At 35.1% G+C, this 23,297-nt stretch overlaps 6 protein-coding genes and 1 pseudogene across 14 annotated transcripts; 4 read left to right on the top strand and 3 right to left on the bottom strand.

Annotated features, from left to right (window-relative positions):
- On the top strand, positions 242-11,817 carry LOC109330978. Of its 4 annotated transcripts, none has more exons than XR_002105719.1 (4): positions 3,479-3,659; positions 4,626-5,011; positions 5,773-6,785; positions 11,806-11,817. XR_002105719.1 is itself a non-coding variant. In XM_019565246.1 (4 exons), exons 1-3 carry the CDS (start codon positions 3,622-3,624, stop codon positions 6,729-6,731), a joined length of 1,383 nt encoding a protein of 460 aa, XP_019420791.1. In that variant the 5' UTR covers positions 3,479-3,621; the 3' UTR covers positions 6,732-6,761; positions 6,801-6,898. The 4 variants fall into 4 exon arrangements, 3 of the variants coding, with proteins under 3 accessions (XP_019420792.1, XP_019420791.1, XP_019420790.1); XM_019565246.1 differs by lacking the exon at positions 11,806-11,817 and adding an exon at positions 6,801-6,898 and having other exon boundaries at positions 5,773-6,761; XM_019565247.1 differs by lacking the exons at positions 3,479-3,659; positions 11,806-11,817 and adding an exon at positions 242-422 and having other exon boundaries at positions 5,773-6,898.
- On the top strand, positions 1,552-3,224 carry LOC109330983 (pre-rRNA-processing protein TSR2 homolog). Its single transcript, XM_019565257.1, has 4 exons — positions 1,552-1,904; positions 2,375-2,466; positions 2,799-2,897; positions 3,033-3,224. The coding sequence occupies exons 1-3, from the start codon at positions 1,730-1,732 to the stop codon at positions 2,862-2,864; spliced, it is 333 nt and encodes a 110-aa protein (XP_019420802.1). The 5' UTR covers positions 1,552-1,729; the 3' UTR covers positions 2,865-2,897; positions 3,033-3,224.
- LOC109330977 lies at positions 7,744-10,713 on the top strand. Of its 4 annotated transcripts, none has more exons than XM_019565242.1 (5): positions 7,744-7,834; positions 7,871-8,206; positions 9,271-9,830; positions 9,932-9,980; positions 10,218-10,713. In XM_019565242.1, exons 1-5 carry the CDS (start codon positions 7,798-7,800, stop codon positions 10,634-10,636), a joined length of 1,401 nt encoding a protein of 466 aa, XP_019420787.1. In that variant the 5' UTR covers positions 7,744-7,797; the 3' UTR covers positions 10,637-10,713. The 4 variants fall into 4 exon arrangements, with proteins under 4 accessions (XP_019420787.1, XP_019420786.1, XP_019420785.1 ...); XM_019565241.1 differs by having other exon boundaries at positions 7,771-7,837; XM_019565240.1 differs by having other exon boundaries at positions 7,791-7,831; positions 7,865-8,206.
- LOC109330982 lies at positions 10,952-11,751 on the bottom strand (annotated as a pseudogene).
- Positions 12,806-15,147, top strand: LOC109331791 (40S ribosomal protein S3a-like). The gene is made up of 6 exons (XM_019566509.1): positions 12,806-12,941; positions 13,030-13,135; positions 13,668-13,805; positions 13,890-14,075; positions 14,403-14,603; positions 14,834-15,147. The coding sequence occupies exons 1-6, from the start codon at positions 12,883-12,885 to the stop codon at positions 14,927-14,929; spliced, it is 786 nt and encodes a 261-aa protein (XP_019422054.1). The 5' UTR covers positions 12,806-12,882; the 3' UTR covers positions 14,930-15,147.
- Positions 15,614-16,379, bottom strand: LOC109331815 (uncharacterized N-acetyltransferase p20-like). Its single transcript, XM_019566551.1, has one exon. The coding sequence runs from the start codon at positions 16,273-16,275 to the stop codon at positions 15,700-15,702; it is 576 nt and encodes a 191-aa protein (XP_019422096.1). The 5' UTR covers positions 16,276-16,379; the 3' UTR covers positions 15,614-15,699.
- Positions 16,763-22,595, bottom strand: LOC109331814 (protein NETWORKED 1A-like). Of its 3 annotated transcripts, none has more exons than XM_019566549.1 (4): positions 22,363-22,595; positions 21,248-21,870; positions 18,104-21,187; positions 16,763-17,963 (listed from the first exon to the last, which is right to left on the bottom strand). In XM_019566549.1, the coding sequence occupies exons 1-4, from the start codon at positions 22,463-22,465 to the stop codon at positions 16,926-16,928; spliced, it is 4,848 nt and encodes a 1,615-aa protein (XP_019422094.1). In that variant the 5' UTR covers positions 22,466-22,595; the 3' UTR covers positions 16,763-16,925. The 3 variants fall into 3 exon arrangements, with proteins under 3 accessions (XP_019422094.1, XP_019422092.1, XP_019422095.1); XM_019566550.1 differs by having other exon boundaries at positions 17,530-17,623; positions 17,693-17,963; positions 18,104-21,870; XM_019566547.1 differs by having other exon boundaries at positions 18,104-21,870.

Genomic DNA, 23,297 nt, shown 5'->3' on the forward strand with positions numbered 1-23,297 from the left:
TGGAAAAGTATTGTGTATATTCATATTCCATATTATCACACATACATATATCAAAACATAATTTTAGAAACAACAAAATGTTGATTTAATAATAAAAGGTTCTACTAAATCTCTACAAAAATAAAAAATTTAAAGATTCAATTTTTGAAAGATAAAAAAATTAATTCATTAGTCTGTGAGAGAGAATACCTTTTATAATTCCATAAAAAACATATCTTTAACTACTTCATATTATAAAGTATATTTGTCACTCCATTATTCAATATTTCTAAACAACAATTTAGGCAAATATGCTTTTTCATCCCTTTAATTTATTTATATCTATAATTTCTCTTACTCTTAAACCAAACCAAACATTGCTTTACTCACTCTACACTCTCATCCATGGCTTCCACCAACGGCAACAACACTCCTCCCCCAAGGTAATTAAAGCTTCCACCTTTTTCATTCTTTATTCTTATGTGACAGATATGAGCTATTTGCACATATATGGAACGGGATCTCAATCCTCTTTTATAAGTTGTTCAATGGCAATGGTCATACAAAGAGATATAAACATAAAGACTCCCATATGCTTTGTTTTATGTAATATCTGTGTGTTCATATGTTTTTTAATATTCTTTTCATGTTATCTTGGCATGAAAAATAACTCACATGATAGAGGATCTTTGGACCCGTTTGATAGCAACAATAGTTACATATATATTGCATGATTTAAGATAAATATTACTACCCATTATTCAATTTTGTTACGGTAGAAGAGGTGATGGTCACAACGACGAATAAAGATTATTTGTCCCGAGAAATCATGTCTCTATCCAATCAAATTATAAATCTAACATAATTTTGCTTTTATGATTTTTTATTTAATTGAATGACACATTGTAATTGGTGAAGGACATAATCTGAGACAAAGGATCTCCATTCTACAACAACATTGATGAGGTAATAGTGACAATTGTCTTCAGTTGCCAAAAAATTACTAGTGTTAATTTTTCCATTTGATTTCATTCCACATATTATATCCACCAATACTCAACTTAAACACTTCATACTTTAATTTCATTTCATTTCATTTCTAAATCTCCTGTGTCAATATATGTTATATAAAGCCTTAAAAATATATTAGGTGATATAAACTTGTTACACTCACAAGAGAAATGTGTAGCCAATTTAGCACCTTGCTAATGAGGCTTGTAGTGGTATTTACCCTTTTAGATAGCATTACTCGTAAGTTTTCTAACCTAGTTTGTGAAGCTGTTTGTGGGATTATTCTTAAAAAGTTTATTGAAAATTCTAAGAAGCAATTTACCATTTATAAACGAAGGAGAAACATTGTTGTTCACCAATCACATTACATTTTAATAATAAAAAATAAACAAATGATGATATGTTGTAGATAGACTTACCATATATAGTTAAAAGTAGAAAGTAGAATGCATCCATCTCACCATTCCCTTAATTTCATGCACTCCACACATATCTTACATATACTTCATGGTTTCCTCTCATTCTTTCTCACCACTCCTTGTGTTGTTTGGATCTTTCTTTTTCTCTTCCAAACACACACAGGTGATTTTCTCATGGATTAAAGGTTTTAAAATACCCATAATTAATTAATTGAGACTATAATATTGTGGTTTACTCGGCCATATTTTGAGAGTATAATATCATATTTCATCCACAATTGTAGTAAATTTACCTTAACTATACAATTTAAAACCTTGGAATGGATTCCATGAATAGGAACCAGCATCATCACCTTCAAGAGGGTATCATGCTTCTTCTTTCCCGCTGGTATGCCCTTCAAATGGCCATTAAGAACCAATGGGGTGGCTCTGATTCCCTCCAGAAATCTCACCACCTTGCTTCTCATATTTTCTCTTTGTTCTCCACATCCAATGGTCATTTACTTCTTCTCTCTTAAGAGTTTTCTTTGCATTATTGGTTCATTCAATTAAGTTATATGGTAGCCTCCAATTACTCGACAGAGAGAAACCAAGAAAAATTATAGACAAAACTATTAATAATGATTTGTTATAAATATGATTTATCACATAACATGATATTGATTTATGACATAAAAACATGTTTTCCACTTGGTTGTAAACTGAACAATGTTATCGGACACATCTTTATCATTGATTTCGGAGAGAAAAAAAAGGGTATTATAATGTTAAATTATAGCTGCATGATCTAATTCATTGATAAAGATGTGCCTCACACTAATATACAATCCAATAAACTCTCATCAAAGAGGTTTGATTGTTGTTATATTATTGACTGATTCAGTTTCACATTTTTTTAGTTCTATTTTTCTCTTGTTCCAATTTTACTATTTCTCATGTCTGATATGTATGCTTTGTTATTACAGCACCGGTTCCTGTTGAAGATTTGGAAAATCTGCTCCATGAATCCATGCTGCTCACATTCAACACTGAGATTGAAGATGGCAGCATAGAAGAGGTATAAAATCAATAGGAAATAATGAGAAATCATATTTTTGAACCAATCACAAAGGGTGATACAGATTGTGGTACAAAAAAGTGAGAGAGAAAATATTATCCCACAATTAATACATACATATATATACTCTTTAACTTACTCCTATGTTGCATGTTCACGTTATTAACATCTGTTCCTTGTATTTGTAACTTTTCCAAATGTTAGATTTTAACCAATGTTACTTTACCAAATGTTGGATGTTAATCAATGTTTTTGTCCATTTACTATGCCTTTTTATGCTGTGACGTTAGCATCCTTAGGATTCTGCTAATGGTTTATAGTATTGCAAGCAGGTAGCAGAACAGTTAATGGGTATCCATGAAGAATACTTGTTACACAAGTTATCGCATAGTCTGTAACTGAAAGCCTATACAAGCACGAATGTCGCTCTGGTAAACCCCATTAGTCTTTCCTAACACATCTATTTTTGACAAGTTTTAATCAAATTCGTATTTTATAATGCAAACTTGCAAAGTAGTTGTTCTTTGTGACTTTAAGTCATTAATTCATATGCTGTTATTTGACAGGTTGGATAAAATGAGACATAGCAAAGAGAATTTCAATTCAAAATTATATTAGGAAACTGAATAGATGCTGAGATATGTTAGGAGCAGATGATGGACAAACTTTCCTTCATGCCTATTTGTGTAACATAATGTCATAGGCTAACACCTGAGAATAATATCAATTCATTCAATGATATTTAATTTATGAATCCATATACTCCCAAAATGGAAAAGTATTGTGTATATTCATATTCCATATTATCACACATACATATATCAAAACATAATTTTAGAAACAACAAAATGTTGATTTAATAATAAAAGGTTCTACTAAATCTCTACAAAAATAAAAAATTTAAAGATTCAATTTTTGAAAGATAAAAAAATTAATTCATTAGTCTGTGAGAGAGAATACCTTTTATAATTCCATAAAAAACATATCTTTAACTACTTCATATTATAAAGTATATTTGTCACTCCATTATTCAATATTTCTAAACAACAATTTAGGCAAATATGCTTTTTCATCCCTTTAATTTATTTATATCTATAATTTCTCTTACTCTTAAACCAAACCAAACATTGCTTTACTCACTCTACACTCTCATCCATGGCTTCCACCAACGGCAACAACACTCCTCCCCCAAGGTAATTAAAGCTTCCACCTTTTTCATTCTTTATTCTTCAACCTCTCTCTCTCTCTCTCTCTCTCTCTCTCTCTCTCTCTCTCTCTCTCTCTCTCTCTCTCTCTCTCTCTCTCTCTCTCTCTCTCTCTCTCTCTCTCTCTCTCTCTCTCTCTCTCTCTCTCTCTCTCTCTCTCTCTCTCTCTCTCTCTCTCTCTCTCTCTCTCTCTCTCTCTCTCTCTCTCTCTCTCTCTGTTATTCACTATTATTTCATTCTCCTCGTTTTCTTTTGTTTAAGTAACCCAAAATAAGTGTCAAGACTCTTTTTTTCTTCATGCTCTTGTTTTATTCGACATGTGTTTTGCATGCAGTAATTGGGTCTGTAATTTTGTGACATAAACGGTAATCAATCGATTTTCACTCCCTGCTTTGGTTGATTTAGACTTTAGATGCTGCATGCAAGTTATAAAAAAAATTGCATTGCTTGTTTTGAAGACCATGACTAGGATTATTTATTAGTCCTGTATTTTGAAAAGTTTTGTTAGGTTGTTGGGTCCGCGTCATGGTTTCGGTTTTAAATACATGTTGGTTACTCCTCTCTCTCGTTGTCAATTTGTTTTGAGATGAAATGTTAATATAGTATCTATGTCCATGATCAAAACACATGAAGACATTAGAAACTTGTGGCCTTTGAGACTCAAGTCAGAAAAGAAGCACAAGTATGAGTGTCAAAAAAGTGAAGACATGGCTTTTGTGTTGCATTAAATTCCATTTCCATGATTACCTATTAAGACTTATAGCTTAACTGTTACTTTTGAAGGTTTAGTGCTTTTCTAAAAAATATATTGAAAGAAAGGTTGGTTTAAAGTTTGAACTTTTGGTTATGATGGCTTAACATGATAGTTTCACATAAATGCATGTGTCAATATAGACTATGGTTATGTGCTTGTAAGGTCTTTTTAATAGTTGACACTGTCTCATGTTATTGCAGTTGGCAGAAGGAAAATGAATATCTGGAGAATGATGCTATAATTGAAGGTAATTCCTATGGGGATGTGAAAGAGGAGAGTACCTTTGATCTTCATCCAGTGAAACCTTTTACTGGTGGTGAAGGTTTGCCATATGCTCCAGAAGGGTGGCCTAATCCTGATGATATATGGGGCTGGAAAGTGGGAAGAAGGACAAACAAAAGTGGCTACTATTGTGATAGATACCTATTACTTCCAAAATCACTTTTTCAGGAGAAACAAGATCGCTTCCAAAGCAAAACTGATGTTGAACGTTACGTTAAAACAAATTTTCCGAACATGGAACTTGATGCATTCTTTGCATTATTTAGCTGGAAGGTCCCCTCAACTAAGATATCTCCTGCAAAAGGTTTGCCCATTTAAATTTCACAATTTTCTTTTCAATTCAGTGATCCTAATTGCTCATTCTTTCTTGCCTAAATTTTTCTATTTGTATGTAGGTAAGTCTAGTTACTATAACTTTACCATTTTCTTTCCTCATCCCAATTTACTTAGTCATGTGTTGCTGTTATTCCTTGGATTTTGTATCAGGTGGCTTCAAAATGTGGTGATTTCAGTAACTTTAGTATATCTAAGCCATTGGATGAAGGTCAGATAGCTTAGATAGAAATCACAATCAAAACACGGTTTTGAATTTAAGCCGTCTGATCTTTATCTAGTGGCTCAGATATGCTGAAGTTACTGAAGTCATATGATCCAAATCCGTAGTTCTTCCATGAGTGGCATAGGTCACTGAATTAAACATTTATCCCCATCAAAACATTTTAATACTTAAATTATGTGGATGGTATATTTTCTCTATCTCTTATTCCTTATGTTTAGTCAATTAGAGTAGTTTCTGAATAACTAGGAAAAATAAGGTGATTTGTTGAGTTTCCAAATATGTCACAATATTAGCCATATAGAGGAAAAATATCTGCTTTGGCACACAGATCAAATATAAAATACTTTTCACTGAAGTTTGTTGAATGAATTGGCATCTTATCTGGCCAAGGACCTTGGAAATTTTGACTGCTAGCTTATCATATTCTTTTAGTTTTCTCTCCCCTTATTCATTTGATTTGTTTTCATATTCTGTTATATTTTGATTTGTCTATATGCCCTTCCTAGCTTCACATTGTTTGCCCACTCGTCCTTCTGTACAATCAACGGAAAATGGAAATGCCGTGACAGAAGAGATTGCCACTGACAGAAAGCTAAAACGCAAAGCACAACTTAGCAACCAACCTACTCGGAAATCTTTCAGACACGTCCGTTCCAATTTTCCACCTGTTTTTCGTGATGCGAATACCTCAAATGATGTCATTGACTTGTCATATTTGAACGAAAGTGAACCTCTGAATGCATCTATTGCAGAGAATTTTGATGACTATCTCAATAATTTGGAAGACATTCTTGTTCTACCTAAGCCGGAGACCGAGACTTCATTATCTGATTCGGTAGTTTCTGCCACCACTCTGGAAAATGAAATCACCGAGTGCAGAAAGAAGCTTTCTTCACTTCTTTCTATGGACTTTCCTTCTCTAGTCTCTTCTAACAATGTTGTAGAAGCTGCAAAACTCGCATCACAATTGCGAAAAGATCCTAGCCTTAGTGTTGATCAACTGATAAAGTTAAAGTTGGTTGAAGAAATGCTTTTATTGAGTGAGGCTTTTGTTGAAGCCACGGGGGACATGGAAGAGGCCGACAAATTCTTTGCGGAACTTGAAGCAAAGAAGCTTAAAGTCCCTTGTCTAAAAAATGAGTACAATGAATTGAAGGACAAAGTAGCTCGAATAGAGGCCGAAATTGAAACAAGCTCAAAAGCCATTGAAGAAGTTGATGTTCAAATCTCGCAACTTGAATCAAAACGGAGCGAGATGTGTAGTGTCCTTGAAACCATGCAGAAGAAAAAGGCTGAGCTGACCTCTAATCAAACAATGCTTGCAAAGTCAATTCCAAGCATTGTTAGTGAGATTCAGCATGGACATTCAGAGAAACGAAAATGGGCGGTGAAGAAAGCCAACCGCGCTCAACGCATAGCTGAGATTCAAGAAAGGTTCAGCAGTTTAAGAGGTTTAACATTCTGATCAAACTCATGTTCTTATTTTCATAAAGCACTTGTGGGTAATATACTACTTCTAGTTCTAGTTCTAGTTCTAGTTATGCAGCAGTGACATGTATTAGTTTTTGCTACTATCTATGTAATGTAATGTGGACTAATCTAATCTTGGGAGTAATCTATTTATTATAATGTGACCTTAGTTTATATATCCAAATGGTGAAGTTGGATTGTAAATAATTTAGATATGTATTTTGTAATGGAAAATATTCTGTCACCACTTTTCATCAATACTTTCAAATCCAAAAGGGGTTAAATGTGCTAAATTATAAAAATTAACAAATTTGCAATTTATTAATTGAAAGTGAGTTGCTAGCATTGGTAAAAAGTACATGGAATGAAATATTCAATTTTATATGCCAAACTCTATGTTGTTGGGATATAGTAAGGAAAAGTTAATCCATGAAAAGTATGCATAATATTAATTGTTCCATCCCAAGTGAGACAAGGTTGATTTTGCTGGTGGTCAATTTATATACTAGGAAGAAGTCTATCATAATTTTCGGTTGAAAGATCGGCTCTTCGGAGTAAGTTTATGCAATATACTAGAAGCATTGATGGAAACTACATAGAAGTTAAAAGTGATCAAGTCCACTACAAATTTTAAGGTGATATTTTATGCAATATACTAGAAGCATGCTTTTTGTTACTCGAGATTTATAACTAGTAAACCAATCAATTTCATTTGGTTTTGGTTTCTATATTGAAAAAACGTGATTCATAGCTACATTAAAAAACTAAACTTGAGTAGACGATTACACCCCTACTCTCAACCTTATTTTACAATTTACACCTCAAAAATATTCAAACTTCAAACCTAAGTTCCCCGAGATTAATGAAGTTGATATAACCTCTCATACTAAATAGTAAATAAACATGAGTTTTTTGAATTTAATTTATAATTTAATTTAAGTTGCAATATTTGAAGCAGATCCAGAGTTGTAATAATAATGTGGTATCTGAAACAAAGATAGTAGAATCTAGAAAGAGGAATTGATTTAACGAAACCCTAGTGAACTATCATCATAAAGCAAATGGAGGAGGAGAAGAACAAAATGAAGAACGGTGGTGGTGGTGGTGGTGGTGGTGGTGGAGGAGGAGGAGGAGGATATATGATGAATCTGAGACGCGTGGCGGCGGAGGAATCAGGGGAAGGGCTACCGTACGCGCCGGAGAATTGGCCAGAGGCGGGGGACATATGGGGATGGAGAACGGGACGGAGAGTAGCCGGTAACGGTAACTTTCATGATAGGTATCTGTATCTTCCGATGAGGTTATGTCCAGATTCATCAGGTGGTGGGTCCCGTAAGAAGAGAGTGAGTTTCGCAAGCAAGCTTGCTGTTGAACGCTACATCAAAACCAATTTCCCCAATGCTAATCTTCCTCAATTCTTCTCTTCCTTCAAATGGAAGATTCCTGCTCTTCACATTCCTTCATCTAATGGTATCATTTCTTTCTTTTCACCGAATGAAAAAACACATTCAATGCTTTTAAACATTTTCCAATATATTAAATTTACACGTATCTCTTTCATTTAATATGAGGATACAACACTTCTTATGGATTCTGCATTTGCTTCTGCTCTTTGTTTCCTTAATTTCATTTTTAGTTTTTCCCGTGTTTTGCGATTTTACTATGTTTCTTTCACAATCTGTTTTCCATGATCCTGCTGTCTGTCTATGTGGATGTAAGCGTGGGTATGATTCATGGTGTTTAGATCTCTGGTGAGTTCAATTCTATGTCAAGACATAAATCTGATTGCAAAACACCAATACATAGAAAATTGAAGATCATGATTAATAGGCGTATGACTTGTTTTAGTGTGATAATCTTTTTTGCTATGAATGATATATGTGACATTTTGCCCCGTTTATGCTAAGATCCCATATCGGATGGTTACATACTATCCCTTACAATGACTCACATAAGACTCCCCATCATACGAGCTCTAGAGGTGAGATAACAGTCTGCCCATTCTCAGTTTTATTACTTAGGTTAGCTGATTGATTTGACTTGTAATATTATGCACAATGTTTTAGATTCTACTTCCATATCAGTTGTGGTAATGCTTTTCTTTATTTTCCACCATGCTTTATGTTGATGTTGGATCTTTACATGATCGTGTTGCTAAACTACTGTCAATCGTAATGCTTTGGTAAGGTGATTGATGTGACTTGAACTATATAAAATGTTTTGGATTCTAGTTCCATATTTTGTGATGACAGTTACCTTTATTTTCACTGACTCTCACCACCATGATGTTATGTTGATTTTGCATCTCTACTATGATCGTGTTGCTAAATACTTACTAATTTTATTAGTTTGGTAAGTTGATTGATGTGACATATAAAATTATGGCCAATGTTTTAGATTCTGCTCCCATGTTAGTTGCAATGACACTTTTCTCTATTTTCACTGGCTCTCACCACCATGTTGTTATGTTCATTTTGCATCTTACCATGATCGTGTTGCTTACTAACTATTGTTGCTGATTTTCTGCATCCTAGGCAATATGGTGCCTATAGCTGCTGTTCCTCTTCAACAGATAGCACAAGAACAGTCAGACTCTGATATTGACGTTGTTAAATGCAAAGCTGGGAATGCAATGTGTGACAGCCTGATACCAGAAAAAGTGGAGAAATATTCGCCGGCCATGCCTTGTGATATCTGCTGTACCGAACTTGGTTTTTGCCGTGATTGTAGCTGCATTCTTTGTTGCAAAACTATCAGTTCAGCTTATGGTGGCTATAGTTACATCAAATGCCAAGTAAAGCATGGTGATGGTATATGTGCCCATGTTGCTCATATGGAATGCGCTCTACGATCTCGCATGGCTGGCACAGTTGGAAGAAGTATTGGGTTAGATGCTGAGTACCATTGCCGACGTTGCGATGGGAAGACTGATCTGATTTCTCATGTTAACAAGCTTCTGCAAACATGTAAAGCTGTTGATTTGGACGATGAGATTCAGAAAAAGATCTTAAATCTTGGTGCTTGTCTCTTGCGTGGTTCACAGAAACCCATTGCGAAGGAGCTGCTCAGTCATATTGAATTGGCCATATCAAAGGTATACCTAAGTCATTTTTAGGTCATTGAAATAACAATTATCCTGCTTGTCCTTTATTACATTTCATAAAAGCTTATGACCAAGTTGATAGTTTACATCAGCTTAATGGTGGGACCTGGAAGCAGGACAATCTTGCTGCTCATTCTACAGGTAAATGTCATGTCTTATTACATGGTTGTAAACTTTTTTACTACTTTTCACTGCTACCGGTCGTATGCTTATGTAGATTCAGAACTACAGATTTCAGTTCTTTTTGGCTTTTGGTTAGACTTTAGAAATATAAAATGACTGTTGATCATCTTTGACATCTCTGGCCATTACAGATGTTGTAAATTCAGTTGTCTCAGCACCTTTGTCTCGCTATTGAATATTTTGTTTATATAACAGGCTTATCAGATCATGGCAATGATTGGATGGAATTCAAAGTCAATGAAAGCCCTACTGGTTCTAGAAGTGGCTCAGAGGAATATCTACCTCAGTCGTTAAAGCTCGAGGCTGAGATCGATGAGGTTCTCTATGCTCTTAGAAAGTCGCAAGAGTTTGAATATGATGTTGCTGAAGAAAGACTCCAAGCACACAAGACTTATTTGCAGAACTTGTATCAGCAATTGGACAGTGAGAAATCAAAATTGGGGTCTCAAAACTCATCTCATTCAGATGCCTTGCTTCATGTTGTCAGAGAAAGAGAGCAGCAGATAAGAAGGGAAGTGGCCAAACTCCAAGTTATGAAAAAGGTAGCCAGTGGTTTTGGCAGGACATCCAAAGATATTTTAAAGGACTACTTTGGGTTAGACATTGCAGATTAAATTGATAAATCTTCTTAGCTTATGACAATTTGAATTCTTCTGCTATTTTCATAGTATTGGCATGGAACTATATTCATTGCGCCACCAACCTGGATTTTTCACCATCCTGAATTTTCTTGGGTATTGTTATTTGTACATCATATTTCTCTTATATGCTGCCTTGCTAGGTAAGTTTTGTGAAATTGCTATTGTTGCATGTTAGTACAATATGGATATGAAGTTAAGCCTATTTGATTGTAAAAAATATATATAAAGAAAAAACAGAGGCTCGAAGAAGTTAATTCCTTGTGATGATACCTTGTCTCACCAGAAAGCCATTACATATGCACTTATATATGACATCGCCATCAACACATATAGTTTACAAAGCCAACCAAGGTAATAAAAAAAATCAAATTAGCTTATCAGTTGCCAAGAAGCTGTAGATAAAGAAATCTTTGATCTCCCCTTTACAAAATGCATACTTCCTTAGTAGCCCCTCTTTGAGAAACCCAACTTTCTCTAACACCCTTTGACCCTTTATTCTCCACTTCCACCAAAGCTTCAAGTCTCAGCACTTGTGGAAATTGTTTGAAGACAATAGGAAGTGCCATCTTCAAAGCCTCAGTCACTATCCCTTTACCCCAGTGCTCCACAGCCAGGCAATAACTAACATGTGCCTTGCACCGATTATCACCTATATTCATGGACCTAAATTTTAGATACCAGGGTGAAAGTGTATATGATACAAGAGAGGAAACAACAACAACAAATATAGAAGAGTCAAAATTAGAAATCATAATTATATGGAGATATAAGATGGGTTGATCCGTGATAACCTGTTTGGGGTTTGAAGGAAATATATCCGATGGAGTGGTCACAGAGACATATAGATTGACGCCATGGATGTGGGATAGCAACGTTGTTTATATAATCCAGAGCTTGTTGTTTGGAAGTGATGGAATTCCATCTTAGGTAGTGTGTCACTCTGTCATCACTAGCCCATTTAAGAAACTCATCCACATCTGATGCCTTGAATGGTCTCAAACAGATTCCTGACCTTGACTCATTATTATCATCATCCATACTTCATACAAGGACAGAAGATCTCTCTCTCCAAGACGCAAGATATCTATAATCAATGGGGCAAAGTAGATTAGACAATGACATTACCCATTCACACAAAACAGTTACTTGTGTAGTTGGACTTACCATCCTCTTATTCAACTTCCACTCCTATAAGTTAAAATTGCAATTAATAAATATTTTTCTCATCGATCATATCTCCTGACACATAGAGTGACACAAAGTATTGAGACAGCAGATGTCGACCCTTAATCTTCAAAACTGTGACTTTATTTGTGGTGTAAGATTATCTGCATAATAAAATTAATTCATAAAATCACATACGCACTTAGTTTATTAGCCAAACTAATAAGTAAGGAACTTCATAGTATGACTACTTTTGCTATTTATCTAACAACTTTTTAAAACGATAACTTTACTTTTTTAAGTACACTTTCACTTTCCACCTAATACTCACCTATTCTCTTATTAGATGAAAATTTGTGAGTTTTATTTATATTATTATTTATTTATTTTGGATCCATTTTTAACAAAAAGAAAATCTGGGAAACGAATTATTCAATACTTTAATATAGTAAACAGACCAATTTTCGAATAATTGCTTACCTTATTTGATTCCTCAAAAACTAGTATAAGGTAATAGGCTAGTAGCTAACAAACCCAATCTTGGATGTACCATGATGTTGCTATCTCTGTTTTAGTTTTTTTTGGGCTTATGCCCAATGCATATAAAAAACAACACAACCAATCATGGATTATTATTATAAAATTTCGAATAATGATTAGTATTTAATAAATATGAAGATATTCATTCAACCAACGGATGTTTGATTCATACTTGATTCCCCTTATTATCTCACATGCATGTTTGAGTCTTATGAATGGAAAAAATATTCGTTGAGAAAATTAGCAATGTTCTCGAGTCGGATAAGATTGCCTCCGGTAATTCTAATTCAGGTATTTTCATATTATTTTATACTCACCCATTGAAGTAATTTTAATAAAGAATTTCAATTTAATCAACAAGATTATGGGGTTTATGAGAGATAATGGGGCTGGGCTTTAGTAATATATAAGCCCAAGAAGAGAGTTATATAGAGAGAGGTATCTGTTATACAACACACACAAGTTAGGGTTTACAGCCGCAGCAGCTAAAGGAAGAAAAGGAAAGAGAAGAAGCCATGGCTGTCGGCAAGAACAAGAGAATTTCCAAGGGAAAGAAGGGTGGCAAGAAGAAAGCGTTAGTAACCCATTATTATTCATCACTCAAAGTTTTATTCTTTATACTTTTTGTATCTGATTCATTCATTCTTTTCTTGAATTTGCAGCGCTGACCCCTTTGCCAAGAAGGATTGGTATGATATCAAAGCCCCTTCTCTTTTCCAGGTTAAGAATGTTGGCAAAACCCTTGTCTCTCGTACTCAGGGTACCAAGGTAAATTCATATCTCAAACTCTTTTTTCTTTTCATTTTTGAGTTCGCTCAGAATTGCGTTCTCTTATTTTAATCCAAAACCTTTTTCCCATGAGTGTTTCTATGTTTATATTGTGTCTGAACTTTTTTTTTTGAAGTTATGGTATGTATATATATAGGTGTATGTACTTTGTTTTGTTGACTTGGATCTGCTTCAGACATATTTGATTGTAGCGTTGCATTTCATGTATGAACTTGATTTTCTTTGGTTCGTTATGTTCATCCATTATTCTATATATTTATTTTTGCATTTAGAAGAATAAAATCATACTTATTTGACTGTTTTCCAAATTTGTAATATCTTTTAATAAGTTATGCTGTAGGTATGATGTAGGTTAATATTACTAAAGCTAAGATGAATGAATATTTGTATTCATTTTATTGAGTTTTATTTATCTTGAGAAGTATGTTAAGAGTTACTACGCGAATTTGGACAATTGGGCACATGTGCATTGTTGAATAGATGATTTTATGATGCATATTTTAAATAACAGATTGCTTCAGAAGGACTCAAACATAGAGTGTTTGAGGTCTCATTGGCTGATCTTCAAGGGGATGAGGATCATGCATTCAGGAAGATCCGTTTGAGAGCTGAGGATGTTCAAGGGAAGAATGTTCTTACAAACTTCTGGGTATGATTTGTCCCTGGAATTCATTTTATAATGTTATTTTTTGGCTCAATTTTGTTTTAATTAGAATTTATCTTTATTATATAGGGAATGGATTTTACAACTGACAAGTTGAGGTCATTGGTGCGTAAATGGCAAACTTTAATTGAAGCTCATGTGGATGTGAAGACCACTGATAACTATACTTTGAGGTTGTTTTGCATTGGATTCACCAAGAGGCGTGCTAACCAGATTAAGAGGACCTCTTATGCCCAATCTAGTCAGATCAGACAGGTATAGTCAGTGCAGTGTTGTTTGTCTAGTTAAAGTATAGTGGTATATATCCATAGATGTTTGTATTTGCTAAAATGAGAAATTTGTTGTTACTTGGTGTTTGTGTACTTTATTATTCCTTCAAATTATTCACTTATTTTCTGGTGAGTTGGGGTTGTGATCTCACTGCTTTGCTTCAATTTGAATGCTTTCATAATGTGACCCTCTTGATTTGGGTTTTGTCCCTTGTTTTAACTGTTATTTGGTTTTATTTTCTTCCTTGTTTGTGGTACTTTTGGAGGTTAGAGTGTGTAGCTAATAATGCACAATCCATGTTTATCTTTTCAGATCCGTAGGAAGATGAGGGAGATCATCATCAACCATGCCACATCCGTTGATCTGAAGGAGTTGGTGAAGAAGTTCATTCCTGAGAGTATTGGGAAAGAGATTGAGAAGGCAACCTGTGGTATTTACCCTCTACAGAATGTGTATATCCGCAAAGTTAAGATCCTGAAGGCTCCCAAGTTTGATCTTGGTAAACTGATGGAGGTATGTTCTTTTTTCTCTGCCGATTTCTTCTCTTTTATCTTGTAGTAATCACATGTCATATCTAATGAAATGTTTCAATAAGTTCATCAATCTTTTACCTTGGAAAAAATTGTGAGTTAATCATAATGTTGCTTGGTTTCTTCATTATACGATCTGATTTTCTCAAAAAGACACATTTCATTTTTATTGGTACACTGATGTGATGCCTTTTTTATTTGTGGTGGTTGTAGGTTCATGGTGATTACTCCGAAGATGTTGGTACAAAGGTGGACAGACCTGCTGATGAAACTGTGGCTGAGCCAGCCCAGGAAATTGTTGGAGCTTGAACTTATTGAAAGTGCAGTTGTAGTTCCTTTTAGGATTTCTGCTGTTTTTCTTATGAATTATTCAGTTTTGTTTTGACATTGAGAAACAGATTTTTGCTTGCTATCTAAATCTGGGTTTTTTGTTTGTCATGTTTTAAGTATTGGTACGCTCTATATGAATACTAGAGATATTTTCTCTTGTTTCATCTTTTGATCTTATAAACAAGGATTTGTGCTATCTTTGAATAATTCTTTAAGGTTTTATTTCAATTCCATACAGTAGTATTATCACAGCCTCTTGAATAGAACTAGCTCAATTAAAAATTTCTGTCTAAAAGTTTTAGAGGATAGTCTCGCTTAATCCAAAGCATCTTTGATTTGAACTTTCCCTTCGAACCCCTCTTATGTTTTTGGACTCCAAAATATGGAGTTGAGCTTGTTTAAATGCCATGTAACCTTCCAAATAATAATTCTGCTTGCCACTTACTCCTAAGGTATATTTGTGTTTTTCCTACTTTGCCATCGTATATTTTACAAAATTCATGGATAATTAGAAACAAGACAATATATCTTGAATTGAAAAGAGGGGACGGGTATTAAAGTTCATGGATAGGGTGGAATAGAAGACAGTTTGCAAGTTCTGTATAAATAATGAATGGGGTGTATGAAATGCAAGAGCAAGATGGTAAATGTGATTTTTCCACTTCATTTCATTCACTTTGGGGAAGATATTGAAGAGCCTTCTAGCTTCTCAAATAATTATCAAATTGACATTTCTCAAAACAAACAAATCAAACATGTGGATCAGTTAAAATGACACTAAACATGACTATATCTCTGGTTTTTTCCTTGATGAACAGATACTTTCTGAGAACACCCTCTCTTTGAAAACCAGCCTTCTCCAGAACTCTCTGAGACCCAACGTTCTCCACATCAACTAATGCTTCAACCCTTTCCAAATATGGAAACTCTGTAAATGCAGCTTTAACAGCTAGTCTCACAGCCTGTGTTACAATCCCCTTACCCCAATACTTGGAGCCTAGAACATAGCCAAGTTCAACAGATTTGTTTCTGCATCTATCATGTTCTGAATATGATGTCAGAGAAATACACCCAATAGCTTGATCCTTAAAGCATATAGCTTTGCACCAAAGAAACTTGCTTGCTGTGTTTTCAATGAAGTTGATGCCATCTTCTTTGCATGTGTAAGGTTCCCAAGTGCAAAACTTGGGCACCTTTTCATCAGTGGTCCATATCATGAGATCATCAAGATCAGAAAGGTGAAGGGGTCTAAGAGAGATTTGAGTTAAATCAATTTTCTCTTCTTTGGTATTTGGTTTGGAAGAAATATCAGTGTTTTCAGCCATTACTAGTGCTTCTTGGTTTGGATGGTTGCAAGTGTTTGATGAGGTTTCTGAATTATTGGCTATTTATGAAGTGATGGAAGAAGAAAAAGTATAATATAAAAAGGAATTTGGGTGGAAGAAGGGTGTCACAGTTTGGAGTATGGACCAAGCAATCAATTCTGTGTTTGCTACTTATCAAGGGCCAAGCCGCCTTGGTTGACTAACTCAATAGCCTTCCAAACTTGGGACAAGGATCACCTGTTCCATAATTTTCATATCCTTATGTTCCGAATCAATCAAAATTCACGAAATAATATTAAAATATTAATTTTTATTTTTATAATTTTGTTTTTAAATGAAATGAAGTTTTCTCATTGACTTAAGACACCAAGTGGAACATGAATGAAGACATGTCATCCCCATTCCCAAACTTGCCTCAAGTGGGAATTCAATTTGTGAGACAGACCATACATGATGCATATGGAATTTTAGTTTTATTCTGACAACTATGGTGTTTATTCATCATTAAAATAAGCTATAATAAAAAATGATCAACTTAAATGGGGATTAGAAATTAAGATGAATATTTTGAGGGACTAAAATAAAATTTGCTTATATTTCCATGGAGTAAACTAAATTCATACCCAAGAAAAAGGTCTGAATTTTCTGAGTTAGTCTTCATTAGTAGAAGGTCTTGAACATCCTCCATAAAGACAATTTTTACCATGCCTGATGCTGTTTTTCTTCTTCATAATGTGAATAGAATCCCTCAGAAACACACTTGATGGTCTCCATAATCTGTTTTTCCCTTTGCTGTTCTTCTCATCAGCCCATTTCAACAAAATATATTGTATGTTCTGCACCTCAAACTGCAACCTTCCTATCTGTTCGGAACCTTGTCGCGCCTGTTCGACCATTGAAGATGGCGGAGTTATCGCTTCGATATCCTTCATCAGTTGATCATTAATATATGCAAGTTGCTTCACAGCTTCTGCAACACTTTCTATTTGTTTCATGAATGTTTCATGTTCAATGTCATTGGACTTATCTCCATGTCTTCTTTTCTTTTTCATTGGTTTCTTGTCGTTCAAGTCTTCCACAGTCATATTAAGAATGGCCAATTTCTGTCCGCCTGAGGCAATCCTCTCCAATATCCTTGTCTCTCCATCTCCACTTGTCTTTGTTTTAGTCTTCCACAACTTGAGCTTGTCGACACCTAACTCCTTTTCTACTTCCAACTCCGAAGAAGAATTTTTCCATCTTTCTGAATTATTTAATTCTGTTTGAGCACTACCCGAATGAGAATTTTCGCATAACTCAAGTATCAGATTATCAATCTCAGTATGCTCTCTCTTGCAATACTTGGATTCTGGATCATCTGAATTGTGATGAGCTGGAATATCCTTCTTCAGTAACCAATTTTCAGAACTTTTTCTACATGCATCAACTTCGGTAAGTTCCATCACCTTTTTTCTGTTGTCATAAGCTGTAACTTCTAAATTAGAATCTTCAGCCACTTCTGTCAAAGTTCCTGTTTCAATGATAGCACTTCGATTTTCATCCTTGACACCTCCTTTGATTTTATGCATCATCACATTTTTCACTGCTCTAATCCTTACCTGAATGCTCAGCAAATATGAAATGACATCTGGTATCAACTTGCTTTTATGTTCGCCTTTTTCTTCGATACAAGTCTCAGTTATCACATCCTGGACAAACATTCATGATGAACATGGATAAGTAGAAAATAAATATATGTTAACTGTGATAGCTATCATGACAAAGAGTAAAGAAAGATAAACACAAGTACATACACATAACCAAGTTAAAAGTTGAAACATAATGCTACCTTTTGTTCTCCATTGCCTACATCACAAGTTTTATTGGTCCAAAGACGGGAAGTGTGCTCTAGAGATGCAAACTCTTCTTTCAAAGAAGTAATGACTGGAATATATGCTTCAATTTCACTTTCCAGTAACTTCACTCTTTCTGTCATCTCTTCAATCACCGAACTTTTTGCAGCACTTTCGTCATCAAGTCTCTTGCAAACTCCGGTAAGCTCATTAACCTTACTTTCCCACAGTGTTCTTCCCAGAAGTTGTGTATTCAGTGCTTCTTCCCTAATCCTGTGCTGTTCAATTTCATTTTTGTGATTCATGCATTTTTCCGATAGTTCAAAAATCCGTTTCTCTAGTTTTTCTCTGACCAATCGTGATTCTTGGTCTTCCATTTTCAGCTTCTCAGAAGATCTGCACAACTCCGCATTCAACATATCTGCAGTCTTTTGCCATTTCTCCATTTCAAATAGCTCGGTTTCTTTCTTCATAACAAGATTCTCTGAGTTTTCAATTTGATGATTTAAATAGCTATTTGCATTTTTTGCTTCCTTTAGCTCTTTGTCCATCCTCTCAATTGACTCATTCAGATTTGCATTCTGTGTTTCTTTCATCTCAAGCTTGTTGCTTAACACCAATAGTTCCTGCTTGAGATCACTGTTTATAAGGCTAAGGTGTTCAGAGAGTGCTTTTTGTTCAACAACTTTCTCAGTGATGATGCCCTCATAAACCAAATTAACGTAGCTTAGAGCTAGTACCTCATGGAGAATTGCACTGTTGTAATCTTCAGCAGTGGACAATGCATCTTTGAGGTCCAAAACACTCTTAAGCAATGATTTTTTCTCCTCAAGCAACTTACTTTTTTCTTCCTGAAACACTTGATTCGTTGTCCGCAAATGTGTCAACTCGACATGTATAGCCGACAATTCGGACTTCAATATATTCTCTTTTTCTTCTCCATTGGTTACTGAAGACCTCAGTTGCATGTTTATACCCACCAGTTTAACCTTATCTTTCTGCAATTTTTCATTCTTCTCACTTGTGTTCTCAAAATCTTGCACCAGGGCTCTTTTCTCTGACTCCAGTTTTTCTCCCTGAGATTGATGTTGTGAAAGTGAATTTAGAAGGACAGAATTCTCTAGAAGCAGCTGCTGATTCTCCTCTTGACTTTTCACAAGAGATATTTTTAAGTCTTCAATGTTGTGGAGAATATGCAATATTGGTATTTCCTCTTGCTTGGTCCCTTTGTCATGCTCACCATCTCGACCAATCTTAAGAACTCCACACATTTGATGAATACCCTTTTTAAACTTTCTGATTTCATGTAATAACAACTCTACTTCCAACTGTTGCATAAGATTTTCACCTTCCAACTCAGAGATAACTTTATCAGAAAACTCTGATGCCTCAGCATGCTCTTCACATTCAATTAATAAGGCCAAATTCCTCTGCTCCAAATCTTCTACAAAGCTTTGCAGAATGAACCTTTCGAGTTGAGCATTTACAGCTTTGTCAAGTTCTTCTTCAAATTCAGTCTTCCCAAACCATTGTTCTTCCTGCATTGCATTAACAAGGTTCTCCAAATTTGTAAGTCGGGCTTCAGTTGAATGTTTATGATTGGCATGTTCTTCTTGCACCAATGTTGCAGCATGGAGTTCTTCTACTTTGTTGTCTGTGTTATCTTTTCCCTTCTCCACATCAGAATATTTTTCTTCTAATTTTATAAACATCTTTTCCAAGTCACCTAGTCTCTCTTCAACACTCCCCAACTGAGATACCAGGATGCTTCTTTCATTTAGAATATTGCACTTCTCGTCATTCAGCAACTTGCAGGATTCTTCAAAGCTTCTTGATTTAGCCTTCCAACTTTCAAGCTCGTTCACTGCATCCGAAAGAGACTTCTCTAGCAAGGTATTCTTCTCCAATAGCCCCGGCATAATTTCAGTGATAATTTGTAACTGTGGTAGTAGAGTTGATTTCTCATCAACAACAATGGACTTTTCTTCCTGGAGAACTTGGCGGGATTCTTTAAATTTCTTCACTGTTGCTTTTAATCCATCTAACTCATCATTCAAGTTATGCAATGAAAATTCCATAAATGGAATTTCTACCAAAAGTTGATCAATATCCTTTAACTTTTCACACAGAGATTTTTTCTCATCGCGTTCCATTTTGGAAACCTCCTTTAGCTTTGTGTTCTCATTTTGTAAATCCTTCACATATGCTGCAAAACATTCAGGATTCAAACCTAAAGTCTTTAGTTGTTCCAGCATAGCCTGATATTTATGATTCAAGTCCTGGATATCATCATTTATTTGATGAGTTTCATGCTTAAGAGCATTGCTTTCTTCAGCATTTAGAGCAGGCTCTCGCTCAAGTATGCCTTTGATCGCCTTCAATTTAGAGATTTCCATTTGCAGTTTTTTTAATGACCTAGTGGAAGATATGTTGAGTTCATGTAGAGTCATGTTTTCTTCCACAATCTCTTGCATTTCTTCCTTAAAGCCTTGTTTGGAGAGCTCTAAGTCCTTTAACAGATGAAGCCCATATTTAAGCTCCAAAGCAAGAGTTCTTTGTTCCTGTTGTGATTGAGAGTGTAGTTTTTGCAGATTCTGTAGAGTGGATTCAGTTTCAAGAAAGTAAGAGTGCTCTTCACGCTTCTGAGTCTGCAGCCTGTCTATCTCCGCATACTTCTCTAAGAGCTCTCGATCTTTCATAGCTAATTTCTGCACTAGATTTTCAGCCTCTAACTGAAGAGATTGATTCGATTCCTCCAACATATCACATTGTTTCTCAGCATTTTTAAGCTTTTCAGCTCCTTTCTCGACTTCTCTATTTAACCGCTTAGAATTTTCTTGGACACACAATATTTCAGTGTCCATTTTAGATATTTTCTCCAAGCACTGATGATAATGGACAGCTTCAGATCCCTTCTCTTCACTCAGTTGAGCAAGACTTACCCTCAGTGCTTTAACTTCCACTTCTACTCTTTCAATTTGCTCATTTAGCATCCTGGAATTTTCCTCAGAAAGTGTTATCTTAGCCTCCAAAACTGATATCTTTTCAAGACTCTTATTATATTGAAGAAGACCAACATCCTTTTCAGCTTCCATTCTAGCAAACTCATCCTTCTTTGCTTTTAGCTCTGCCAGTGCTTCCTTCAATATTTTGATTTCGATTTCAGAGTTACTAGCTTGTTCATCGAGGCCTCCTCCATTGTTTTGTGGCTTAATAAGATCTCTTTCCATTTCGGATAACTTCTCCAAACTTTTTTGATACTGAAGAAAGATACCATCCTTGTCAGACTGCATTTTGGCCAGGGCTTTCCTTAAGGTTTGAACTTCACTTTCTGCTCTTCCAGCATGCTCATACTCAGAATAGCTTCGGCTTTTGAGATTCTGCTTTAGACCCTTTCTGCTTCCACCACCTTCAAACTCTTCTGCATTGATGGGAGAAAATTCAAATGCGGGTTCCAGCGATTCACAAATTAGAGAAGGCATTCCTTGTATGTGTGATTCAGCAGCATCACTAGGTGAATCATCAAAAGGCATGTAATGATGTGCGTGGCTAGGAAATGCTTTTGCCATTGTTTTATGGGCATGGCGTAGCTCCACCGTTGCGTGATCATACCTTTCTGCTAATGCACGGTATGCTCGGTACAACTCCTCAACTAGTTTGATGAGTTCTGGGCGCTTCTTATAGTACATTTCTGCCCTCCTTGCAAATGAATCTGCATCTTCTTCAATGAGCTCGATCATTGCTTTGACGTTGGCAACCATGTCTGCACAAACATAACATCACTTATAAGTTAGTGAGCTAAACAATGGAACCAGGGGGAGGAATCGGCCACAATTTCTATACATGCTCACTTAAACACTTAGAAATGCACACACCACCTTTCATGAGAGCATTTATTCATATTTGCATGCTTCCATTCACTATGTGTTCTTATTATTACACAAAGGTAAAGATGAAAGAGCAGTCTCGGTATAACGGTAAGGAGATTTGTCTTGTGACGCCACAATAAATTTCTACTTGAGCAACTTAAGCCCAAAAATATTACCATTAGTCCCAGACAAACGCTTTCAAATTATTGTCTCATTTTGGGGAAATTGACTTTCTTGGAAAGTTATTTTAAACTGAAATGTGTCACCGGTTCTGTTATTCTGGTAGTGTTTACTGTTTATTACAGAAAATTTGAGACAATGTAATGTAACAAGTAAGCAATGCAATGTATTCAGATTCCTCTTAAAGATAGAGGGAAATAACACACCTGAAAGGTTTTCCTGAAGCCATTTTGAATTCTTTGGACTAAAGTGGCTATCCCACCACCATGAATATAACGGCATGGACTCGGAATTTGACAAGGTTGCCATAACTGTCGCGAGGAACAACAACACAGCTGGTTTTGATTTGGCAAAAATCCTGATAGATAATTGGATCCAGGCAAGACTTTTATTCTATCTGCACCACCAATATAATGTTGTTCTAATTTGTGACTCTCCAAGTTTTTCTGTCTATGTCTTGCACCTGTTATCACATAAATGTATATAAACTATACTCCAAATGCTTAATCTATAAGAAATTTAGATATTCATCTCAAGAGTCAACTTAGTTGGTAGAGCTGCATGGCATATAAACTACAGCAGCTGCAAAACTTTGACTATAAAAAGAGAAACTCTTTAAACCAAACATTGATATATTGTATTATTACCTGCCAAATTGGATCAGTGGAGGGAACTTATTGTTTCAGATGCTCACACAATTTGATATCAGTGGCTACTTTAAAAAAGGGGTGTTAAGAAAATCACAAAAAGCTGAACAAGGTTGGAATGTTGGATGAATGAAACAAAGCCCAGAATGATGAAATGTAAGAGTGATATCCTTATTGAGCTGCAAATATTGCATTAAAACACATTATTGTAATTTTCTTCTCTTTCTCTGAAATGCAAAAGTACAAATTCTTTACTTTACTGTTTCTAAAGTGTGATGTTGCTAAGATATTCTACCTTGTCGGCTGTAACAAAAACAACAACAAAAGACACATACCACAATAACATCATATGTCTTATACCACAAGTTTATATAAATATATGATTTTGATTCAAAGCAGAGATAAAAACAATAACCTGAAATGATAATAATAATAAAAGAATTTAAAGTTCGAATAAACAAAGTCAAAGGGTATGTACAATTTCCTGCCAGCTT

This window comes from Lupinus angustifolius, chromosome LG17 (assembly GCF_001865875.1).
Source record: "Lupinus angustifolius cultivar Tanjil chromosome LG17, LupAngTanjil_v1.0, whole genome shotgun sequence".
Taxonomy (NCBI): domain Eukaryota; kingdom Viridiplantae; phylum Streptophyta; class Magnoliopsida; order Fabales; family Fabaceae; genus Lupinus; species Lupinus angustifolius.

Coding starts and splice junctions, on each gene's coding strand:
- LOC109331814 (XM_019566547.1), bottom strand. CDS start 22,465: ATGGCAACCTTGTCAAATTCCGAGTCCATGCCGTTATATTCATGGTGG. Junction 21,871..22,362: donor GCTTCAGGAAAACCTTTCAG/GTGTGTTATTTC, acceptor ATGTTTGTGCAG/ACATGGTTGCCAACGTCAAA. Junction 17,964..18,103: donor TAGGCAATGGAGAACAAAAG/GTAGCATTATGT, acceptor ATGTTTGTCCAG/GATGTGATAACTGAGACTTG.
- LOC109330978 (XM_019565247.1), top strand. CDS start 385: ATGGCTTCCACCAACGGCAACAACACTCCTCCCCCAAG. Junction 423..4,625: donor AACAACACTCCTCCCCCAAG/GTAATTAAAGCT, acceptor ATGTTATTGCAG/TTGGCAGAAGGAAAATGAAT. Junction 5,012..5,772: donor TAAGATATCTCCTGCAAAAG/GTTTGCCCATTT, acceptor TGCCCTTCCTAG/CTTCACATTGTTTGCCCACT.
- LOC109330977 (XM_019565241.1), top strand. CDS start 7,798: ATGGAGGAGGAGAAGAACAAAATGAAGAACGGTGGTGGTG. Junction 8,207..9,270: donor TCACATTCCTTCATCTAATG/GTATCATTTCTT, acceptor TCTGCATCCTAG/GCAATATGGTGCCTATAGCT. Junction 9,981..10,217: donor TCTTGCTGCTCATTCTACAG/GTAAATGTCATG, acceptor TTTATATAACAG/GCTTATCAGATCATGGCAAT.
- LOC109330983 (XM_019565257.1), top strand. CDS start 1,730: ATGGATTCCATGAATAGGAACCAGCATCATCACCTTCAAGAGGGTATC. Junction 1,905..2,374: donor TTTGTTCTCCACATCCAATG/GTCATTTACTTC, acceptor TTGTTATTACAG/CACCGGTTCCTGTTGAAGAT. Junction 2,467..2,798: donor AAGATGGCAGCATAGAAGAG/GTATAAAATCAA, acceptor TATTGCAAGCAG/GTAGCAGAACAGTTAATGGG.
- LOC109331791 (XM_019566509.1), top strand. CDS start 12,883: ATGGCTGTCGGCAAGAACAAGAGAATTTCCAAGGGAAAGAAGGGTGGC. Junction 13,136..13,667: donor CTCGTACTCAGGGTACCAAG/GTAAATTCATAT, acceptor TTTAAATAACAG/ATTGCTTCAGAAGGACTCAA. Junction 13,806..13,889: donor ATGTTCTTACAAACTTCTGG/GTATGATTTGTC, acceptor TTTATTATATAG/GGAATGGATTTTACAACTGA.
- LOC109331815 (XM_019566551.1), bottom strand. CDS start 16,275: ATGGCTGAAAACACTGATATTTCTTCCAAACCAAATACCAAAGAAGAG.